The sequence below is a fragment of the Vicugna pacos genome, chromosome 13, assembly GCF_048564905.1.
Source record: "Vicugna pacos chromosome 13, VicPac4, whole genome shotgun sequence".
Classification (NCBI taxonomy): domain Eukaryota; kingdom Metazoa; phylum Chordata; class Mammalia; order Artiodactyla; family Camelidae; genus Vicugna; species Vicugna pacos.
In genome coordinates this window covers 28,144,949-28,154,628 of record NC_132999.1, presented here as the reverse complement: position 1 = coordinate 28,154,628, position 9,680 = coordinate 28,144,949, and the positions used below count along the sequence as shown (strand labels likewise).

The window sequence follows — 9,680 nt, the reverse complement described above, 5'->3', positions numbered from 1 at the left end:
ATGTATTGTCTGCCACGTAGTTGGTGCTCTGTAATGGTCACTAGGTTCTTACGGGATTATTTAAATTGTGGACACATTCCACAATGACTGAAGAAAATTCCTTGTGGATTTCTCACTAGTATCCTGGTTAATGAACTGAGTACATCCCTGCTTCTGCTGACCTGTTCAAATGACATCAAGCCCTGCTCTAGGCCAGGCACCTTGCATACAGCAGCTTGTTAAATCCTCACACAACCCTTGCAAGGTATGTGTCATTTCCATATTCCAGAAAAGTGTGGAGTGCCTGCCTTCTGTGTGCTGGGCCCTGCAGGTGAGGAAGCTCAGGTACCATAGGGAACTGCTGAAGGTCTTGCAGCCGATGTTTTAGGTTAGCTCCCCAGATGGAGATAGAGGTTTGCAGGTGGAAGTTTGGGGAGAACCTTGAGGATTGGCACCTGCAGGGAGTGATGGTAGCAGCACTGGGTGGAGGAGGGACTGAGCTCAGTGGATTTGCACCTGAGGGCTCGGCCGGTTCCCAGCTCCATGGGCACCCTGAAGCAGAATTGTCCCTCGCGGAGGTGAGGTGCTGAGCCTTCCTACAGGTATTGGTGACCTTTCACCAGTCATTGGATAACACTGCTCCCAACACAGGCAAGACCTTGGGACACTGCTCCCAACACAGGCGAGACCTTGGGTGACATGCCTTTGTTGGGCTGAGCGCAATTTCCAGGAAGATTGCTGAGAGCAGTCAGCCAGGGTACTTCCTGCTGCGGGAGGACCGCTTTGAAGAGCGGTCCGGAAGTCCACATCGCCTCCATGGATGACAGTGCTGTTTCCAGCTCCATGTGTCTGACCCTCAGGTTTTGCCCCTTCCACTTTATAAGGTAGGCTGGGCGGGAGGCAGGGTGGGAGGACGGATTACCAGGAAAAGGATAGACAGCTGGTGGTGGTGTGTCAAGGGGTTACGGGGGAAGGCAGCAGTTGTGCGAAAGCAGGGAGGCACAAAGGATCCTGGGGCAGCGGGGAGTGGTTAGAAGTGGGGAGTGCAGGGAGGTTGAAGTGAGGCTGGGTGGGGCTAGCTCTCGGGGGGCCTTGAATGCCAGGCATTTCAGGCTTCCCCATATAGAAGTTGTCACCCCACCCAAGCAACTCTAGTCGTCTTCCCTAAGGGTGACCTCAGCTTCAAGTTTCTTACGTAGCACCATTAAAATGTGTATGTATAATGAGGACACATGTGCACGTTACTTAGTGTCCTATTTATAGACTCTTCTACACCTTTTCTTCACCTAATACCTTGGGTTCGTGGTGTCTTGCCACATCAGCACCTGTGAGCTATGTTCTTTTGAGCGGCTGCATTAATATCTATCGATGGACATTTGGGTTATTTCAAGTTGTTAGCTACTACAGATAATGCTGCAGTGAGCATCCTTGTTCACGTATCTCAGTACTTCTGCCAGCACAGCCACTGGATACATGCCTAGCAGAATTGCTGAGTCAAAGGGATTTTTTAAAGAACACTCTATGGGGGTGTGGAGGACGAGTTGGCAGGGCCACTGTACAGTCCAGCTGGAGGCCATTGCAGTTATTCTTGGGTGAGTGATGGTGGTGGCTTGAAGCCAGCCTGAGAGGGCAGAAGCCCCCTGGAGACGGTGGGAGAGTGGAGAGCGAGAGGGCTAAGTGAGCCTGAGGCTTGAGTGTGTGGGGCAGAGACCGTGAGTAGGAGGGCAGTCAGCAGATGACCTTGCAGCTTGAGGACTGCCCTGGAAGGGGGCCAGTGTTGCAGGGCAGGCCTAGGCCCTCATCCCAACCTGAGTGAGGACAGCCCTAGTTGCTGGCCTTGGTCTGTGCCTTAGAGCCTGGCACCCACTGCTGTCTCTTAAAGCCCCTTGCAACTGATCTGCCAGGTGGAGCAGCTGTGACTGGCAGTTTCTGGCTTCTGTACCCATTCAGGTGAGGAGGCAGAGGCTCAGGCCCCACGTGGGGTAGTGTAAAGAGCGGGAAAATTCATATGTGATGACAGCTGCCCCTCCACAGAGATCTGCCTGCTTCCCCAAATCCCAAACGCCCACCTACCTCATCCTCACCGCCCTCTTCTTACCTTCCTTTCCTCAAACACAGGGAGCGAGGAAATACAAGATGATTTTAAGGCCCTATTTGGCCTTAGACCTGAGAAAAGACTACCCACCTACTCAGTGAGTCTGGAGGAAGGAATCCAAAGTACTGTATGAGGAGGGTGGATGTGGAAGTCACACTGTTGCTGTAAAAATCCCACTACAGGGACCTGGACTTCTAAGCAACGGAAGTTCGGAACCAAAATGTTGACACTGGCATTGTGAGCACGTGTGAACATACTCTCACTTGGTTACGTGTTTAAGCGTCTTGTTGATCCTTTAGAAAGTTCTTGGTTCATTTCTAGCAGACATCAGTGGACTCAGGGAAAGCCATTTCCGAGAGTCTTCTGTGTTCCAGCTCCCACTCAAAGCCTGAGTTTCCTCATCTATGAGATGGGGTTAAAGCACCTCCCTTTCAGGTTTTCCCCACTGGATTAATGGGCTGCATCTGACCAGGAGGTTTCCAGTAGATGGGTCTGAAGGTTTTCAGAAGCCCCGTGAAAGGGTGAGATTACTTTGGAAGGGCCCTTTAGGCTGTCTCAAGCTGGACCTAGGGTGGATGCTTGCCAGAGGCTGTCCGGAGGCTGCAGGCCCGAGGCTGGGGAAGGAGCAGTCCGGGGTCGCCCCAGGCTTTGGGCAGCATCTCCCTGCTTCCTCTTTTGCGGTGGGAGAAAGTCCCTTAAAGCATGTGTGGGAGCTGAGTGTCTCGGACTGTCTTCCCTTTGACATAAATGCACAAATCACCATAAGTCATGGGGCCTCCTTGTTTGGCTGCTGGAAGACCACCCTGTTTATGGGACCCCTCTCCCCAGATATGTTAGGGAACCTGCAGAGGTGCACTTGTTACATACAGATCGCTCCTAGTGCCCACAACTCAGCTCAGGATAAGCCCTCAGCCACATGACTGATTTGTCCCGTAAGTGTCCATGAGCACCTAGTATGTGGCAGGCAGGCTGCAAGGCCTTAGCTCTAGAGCAGGCAGCAAAACAAGGTCCCTGCTCTCACAGAGCTGATTTTCCAGTGTCCGGAGGCAGGGAAGAGGGACATGTCAGGATATAAATAAGAGTTCTCTGGACCAGGCTCTGAGGGGGAGTTGCAGCAGCAGGCTGACAGGGAGCACTCTCCGGAGACCTGTGAGCAAGTCAGGAGTGCACGACTGGTCAGAGCAGGGGGGCCTTTCAGAGTCATCCCAAATGATGACCAAGTAGGGGGGCCTTGAGGTCCCATATCCATCGTTGGCCACCGGCCGCTACCTGGGAGGAGGTGAAACCTGGGGTGAGGCAGCTCCCTGGGGCCCAAGGGCAGCACCCAGCAAGGGACACAGTGTGAGCCATCAGCAGCTGGGGACGGGGTGTTTACCTCACTGGGTGAGGACTCCGTGAGAAGGTGACATTTGAGTAGAGACCAAACGAAGTGCGGGGCAGGCCAGGAACATAGCTGAGGAAAGTGCCACAGCTCTGAGATGGGCGTGGGGTGGGTGTGTCTGTGCAGTGGAGAGGAGGCCGGGAGGCCCAGGCTCCATCGCCAGATCCCCACCCCTCCCCGGCTTCTAACCGCCAGCCCTCCCTCCTCTGCAGCGCTTGCCCAACTGTCTGGCCTTGTCTTCAGCAGGAGGAGTTAGCAGTCTATGGAGAGTCTGTTAGAGCCATGAAACAGCTGAAAAGCTGGGAGGGACTTAGGGGGCAGGAGGAGTTGGTTTTACCCCCAGCTCTGCCCTTGAAAAGGGGCTTGTTTATCTTCCCTTCTACCTTTGACCTAAGACCCCAGGAACCAGTACCTCATCCAACACATGCAGCCACCTATCCTTCCCCCAGCTCATTTGCACACTTCCAGCGATGGGGAACTTACTACCTATCAGTGCAGCCTTTCATTCTTTAACGGCTCTGGCTGCTAAGTGTTCTCACACCTCAGAGGAATGTCTTCCTATAGCTTCAACTCCAGGGTCCCAGCTCTGTTCTCTGGGGCCCCAAAACCCATCCAATCAGGGGACTGCCCAGTCAAGATTTGAAGGTGGCGATTATAGGTCTCTAAGCCAAATAACCCAGTTATTACCTCCCACTGAACCTCTAACCCAGTCCCCTCCTCAAAGATGTGCTGAGAAGGCCAACCCCGAACCAGCCCTCCCCAGGGCCTCATATGAGTGAGGTAAAGGCAACTCTGGGGGTGCTGGGGGGGTCACAGGCTGAGGTGGGATTTTAGGGCACCTGGTGTCCTCCCCTAGCAGAGCTGGGCACAGCAGGCTGTCATTACAGGCTGGCGGGCCCTTTGCTTCCTCTCTGCCGGGGCCCCCGTGACCTTGGTTCCCTCTCCCAAGCCATCGCTCCCATCTGTGCCCGAGTCCTGCTCTGCGGAGCACGGGGACAGCAGGGGTACTGGGTGGATGCTCGCCAGTCACCTCCACCCGTGTCAGGCCGGCACGGGGCAGGTGCTCACTGCTGGTGGAACAAACGCCTCTTCAGAATCCTTAGTGCAGGTCACAGCCTGCATCTCCTCATCTGACAGTGTTGTTTTCCAGTAGTTAAAGGTGTCTGCTGAGGAAGAGACTAGGAAACCTGGTTCCCAGATGAGGGAAGGGCAGATGGACTCTTCTAGACCCTCCCAGCTATTCCCCATCACATCCATTTAGGCTCTCCCCAAATGAGTAACAGTTCCACTAACAGCTAACACTTCTACTCTTACTATGTAAAAGGCACCGTTCTAAACACTTCACAGATGTTAACATCCTCACAGCCACTACATGATAGGTAAACTGTTACCCCCATTATATAGTGGAGGAAACTGAGGATAGAGGTATAAACTGACGTGCCCACAACCACCCAGTAAGCAGTGGCAAAGGCAAGGTCTGAAACCGGTTCCTTCAGACCTTGTAAAGGCAGGCTGAGACCACACTTTACTTCAGACACCATGTGTTTCCCTCCCCTTCTTCTGCTGACCTAGATGAGGGTTCCAGATCTCCAGGGAATCAGAACATTCTACTTTCTAAATGTTCAAATCATCATCCACCGATGCTGACTCCCCCCGCCCCAGTTCTCAGTAGTTCTTGCCTAGACGGTGGCTGGAGCTGGGTTTCCCCACATCTGTCCAGCCCCATCCAGCTGTCTTCCAGGATGCAGCCTGCACTGTTTTCTAAAATCCAAGTTGGACCGTGCTACTCTTCAAATCCTTCAAGGGCTCCCCATTGTCTTGGAGGTGAAAAAATGAAACAGCCTCCTTGTGGTGCAGCACCCTAGGACCTGTGGGGCAAATTCCAGAAAGCAGGGCATGGCTGCAGCGCACAGGGTCATCCTAGCCGAAGCTGACTCTCCACTGGAAACACAGTGCCCCAGGAACCTTTTCTGACTTCCAGAAAAATAAGAGATTCTGGCAAACCAAAATGTCTTCTCAAGATGAGAAACCAAAACTGCCTTTCAGGATACCCTCAAATATTTGAAGTGAGACGATGTTCCCCCTTCCCAACCCACCTTCCTCAACTCTCCATAGAAAATGCAGAATTAACATGCCCAGGAAAAGAAGGCTGACGCCTGAAACACAAAACAAAATCTAGTTAGGCACCAGAACAAAAACTCTGCCCAACCAGTCGCCTGGCAGTTTGTAATCAGTATAATAAACTCCAACCCACGTTCCCCCAAACATGTCAGGAAGGGCTGCGGAAAAAAGATGTCCCTTTAATAAAACGTTATCAACATATATCGTACACAAACTACAATGTATCATAATTACTTTTTTTTTCCTCTCTTAATTCAGAACCAGACTACAAGGTAAGAAAAAACACAGAAACAGCTACAATGTTCCCAATAATCCGCACAAGGTCTTTTTTCAGGCAGATGATATCTCACATAATATGATATACATGGATCAGAAGGAAGGGAAGAAAACAAAGACCAGCTACAGGGGAGCGGGGAGGAGGGTGTAAATGTACAAAGAATTCAGGTGTCTTCAGGGCAAGACACAGAGGTTTCAATGGGGGTGTGGTGAGGTGAGGGAGGCCATGAGTCACCCCTCCTGGGAGGGGACAGGCTCCACTGTCGAGTTTGTTGGTTTTTGAAAATAAAAACAAGACCGGAAACAGCACATCTGTTTGGTTGTTGGTGTCCCCCTGCCCCTCACAGCTATTCCAAAGTCTTTCCATCCAGTTCCAAGCATATACAGAGCAATTCTGGTCAATATCCCATCTTTGAAAAAGGAAGAATCAAGAGGAAAAAACAAAAGAAAGCCCAAACTCCAGCCCTACACTGCCCGCACACACGATGGGGACGAGGTGAGGGATGAGAACTCGGAGGTCGCAGTTTCCATGTCCCAGGTCATAGCCATCCTGTTGGGGGCGGCCTCCCCAACTCTGCTCCAGGCCACCACCCCGCTGGCAGGATTCTCGCTGGGAAGACTGGGGTGGGGGCTGAGGGGGCTGGAGGGCAGGGAGGTCCAGAAGAGAGAGGAGGAAGCAGTCCTGGGAACACAGTGCATGCCACCGGGTCACAGCGCATCTCCGCTGGGGTGGGATCCTGAAAGCGGTCGGTGGTCTGGCCCCTCCGGCCACATAATGGGGGAAGGGGGTCTGGGGTCCAAGTTGTGCAGCTGCTGTCGCCACCTCGCCGGGAGAAACCAAGCAAAAACAAAACAGTTTTCTGCCCCTCCCTTGCCTGTCAGCACAAACCAAAAACCCCAAGTGGAAAGGGTAACTCCTTTTTTCTTTCCAAAGAAGGCCTTTTGAAAGAAACCACCGATTGTAAACTGCCCAGTTTATTATAATAATTATTATTTTTAGATGGCTACAAAGACAAGTGAGACCTCGCACCTAGACTAGTTTTCCTGGTGGAAGGGCTTAGGTACAGACGGACAACAGGGCTTGGGTTTTTTTTTGTCCTTTTTTCATTTTTTTTTTTTAAAGAAGAAAGCAAAGAGATTGATTGGGGTGGGTTGGGGGGCTTGCTAGAAGCTTCCATTTTTAAAAATTTTTCCCCCAAAAAATCCCCCCTGAAAACAAATTAAAAAACCCCAACAACGGTAAAACCCCAAACAAAAAACAACAAAAAAGTGTCATGTACATAAAAGGTCCTTTCGGGGAAGGGCAAGGGGTGGGATTTCTCTGGTCATTGACTTGAAATATATTTTTATTTTGAATTTTGTCCTTCATGTTTTATGGAATAAAAAGTTCGGCCTTTTTATTGCATGAAACTAAAATTGGGAAGGGTGGGGAGTGGAGGGGAAGGTGGGGGTTGAGGGGGAGCAAGAGACGCCCCTCCCCCAGCTCCTGGGTAATGACACCTCACTTCTTCTTGCATAATTTCTGGCATCTTCCCGCCTGCAATGCCGGCTCTCTCAGCGTCTCGGAGAAGAGGAGGGGGGAATCACACACTCATCGTCATGCTTGGAGAATACTGGAAGGGGAGAAGCAGAGAAGGGGGGTCTGAGGGCCGGGGTCTGGGAGCCTTGTGGAAGTCTGAAGGCACAGAGCTGGACAGAATCCATTTGCGGGTGGCTGGCTGAGAGGCCCGTGAGGGCACTGGGTGGGCAGGGGGTTGGCAGGGCCAGGAGGCAGGGGTTAGGAGCCACCTCTCAGCACCAGCCTGTGCCCCTCTGTCAGGAACTATGGAGCCGACTTGCCTCCCCTGCCCCCTTTCCCTCTCCAAACCATCACTTCTTTCCAGGTGAAGCAGCAGCAGCCCCTGCCCTCCTCCTATGGGGCCCCTGACTGCAGAGAACTGGGGTCTGACAAGCCGGAGCATGGCCAGGGTGCCCTGGGGTGGAAGTCGGTCTGGGGTTTTCAAAAGCTACCTAACCACGGTCAGTCCTTCAAATGAGATTGTAAACAGAAACCCAACGTAGAAAAGTAGAAGGCCAGCTCCTCTGAGTTAAGATCCCAGGAAATCACTGGTGGCAGGAACTTTCCTCCCCAGCACAGGTAGAAACAGACCCCCGGGGACAATGACCCAGTGGGCCAGAGCCGGGGCCTCCTGAGTCCCAGCCAGGGCTTTTCCAGCCACGTTAGCTTAATCAACGCTGGAAGCACCGTGCCTGCACATGGACGCCCGGGAGAGGACCCACCGGTGGTCAGATGCAGGTGACAGCAGTCAGCACCGGGCAGCAGTGGGGAAGGGAGGGCTCTGCACTTTGTCTGGAAAGGCCCAAAACACGGCTGCCAGAACGCCGGCGCACTGGGATATGGTGATGCCCAGGGAGGAATGAGGGTGGCGGGGGTACACTCACATTGTCATTCTGGAAGGAGTGGAGGAAGTTCCCTCCTAGCTCGCCGTCGTCTCGAGGGGTGCCTGGAGGATTGCTAATGCCACTTATGTTGTTAGGAGAATTCTGCAAAGAGAGCAGAGGAGGTGAGCCCCTGTGCCCACCCCCGCAACCTGCCACCCAAACTGGGAGAAAGGCTTCCTGGGTGGTGCTGTCAGGGAGGAGACACACTCACTTTTGGAAGTCCATCTATGTCACCTGACCCTGGAAGGAAAAAAGAACCCAGTTCAGTTTCATGCCCACTCTTCTGTGCAGAGGATTTCACACCCTTACACCCAACCTTGATTATTTCTGCAAAAAGGATGTTCTACCCAGGCAATATCTTTCTCTTGGGCTCTTGCTGTGTGGACCACGCCTAGTTGAGCCAGGAGCCGAGGCAGAGAAAGCTTCCCGGGAGGGTCAGGCAGGGCTGGACAGGGTGTAGCGCTACGAGGTCGGGACACTGACTTACCTAACGAGCCGTTCATGTGGTGTGGCTCCATGCCGCCCATGCCTCCCATCGGGCCGTCCGAGCCTGGACCCATCGGGAACTGCAGGAAAACCACAGAGCGTGGCAGCTGAGCGGACCCTCGGCGAGCCTGGCAGGGCTCCCACGCCCCTGCACAAGAGCACTCTCCCACACGCCTGGGCATTTAACACCAGGAGGCCGGAGCTGGTGCCTCCCCCATGGCCCCCGGGAATGTGCGGGGCAGAGGCACTCAGCCCTCCACACCAGGAGAGGACACAAACCTGGAGGAGGAAAGGGACTGCCCTGGGTCACCCGGAGGCAGCTCTCCCATCAAGCCTCCTGGATCCCATTCTTGGGCTCTTTCCATCCCTGGGGCAGCGTGCAGAGCTCGCCAGTCAGAACCCCAGACAGACAGACACAGATGGAGTGACCGATTGTGTCAGGCCAGGAAACAAAAATATGAATGCTTTTCCTCCCCATTCTACAGATGAGAGAAGTGAAGCACAGAGTGGGCATGCTTGGCCCACAGTCTCCCAGGCAGGGGATGGACGAGCTGGGACTGGAACCCAGGCAGCCTGGCCCTGGAGCCATCACACTAGCCTCCTCCAAGCTCCTCCTCAGAAACGAGTATGTTTCTTGGGGCAGGAGGTGATGAGGTCAGGTTCACTGAGCAGTGAGGTGGGGGTGTTGGGGCAGCTGGGGCGTCAGTGGCAGGAGTTGGCTCCTTGGGACTACATGGGGGGAGCTCACTAATGAGCAGAACTGACCGCAGACAGATCAGAGACCAGACGTGCAATCGGCTCTACCAGCCCTGAGGCCTGTCTGGAACTGTCACAACCATCTCAGAAAGAAGCAACCAAAGGCCAGAGGTCACATCACATGGCCACCAAGGGATGGCTGAA

The 9,680-nt window shown here is 53.4% G+C and overlaps 1 protein-coding gene across 9 annotated transcripts in view; it reads right to left on the bottom strand.

Annotated features, from left to right (window-relative positions):
• Positions 1 to 5,735: 5,735 nt before the first annotated feature.
• The window catches only part of SSBP3 (single stranded DNA binding protein 3), a 158,020-nt gene continuing 154,075 nt past the window's right edge, over positions 5,736 to 9,680 (bottom strand). For all 9 annotated transcript variants that reach the window (XM_072974386.1, XM_072974388.1, XM_072974387.1 and 6 more), the window contains 4 exons: positions 8,782 to 8,860; positions 8,506 to 8,534; positions 8,295 to 8,396; positions 5,736 to 7,465 (listed from right to left, as the gene is read on the bottom strand). In XM_072974386.1, the coding sequence (XP_072830487.1) occupies positions 7,436 to 7,465; positions 8,295 to 8,396; positions 8,506 to 8,534; positions 8,782 to 8,860 (240 nt within the window). In that variant the 3' untranslated portion in view covers positions 5,736 to 7,435. The remainder of the gene's footprint in view (positions 7,466 to 8,294; positions 8,397 to 8,505; positions 8,535 to 8,781; positions 8,861 to 9,680) is intronic.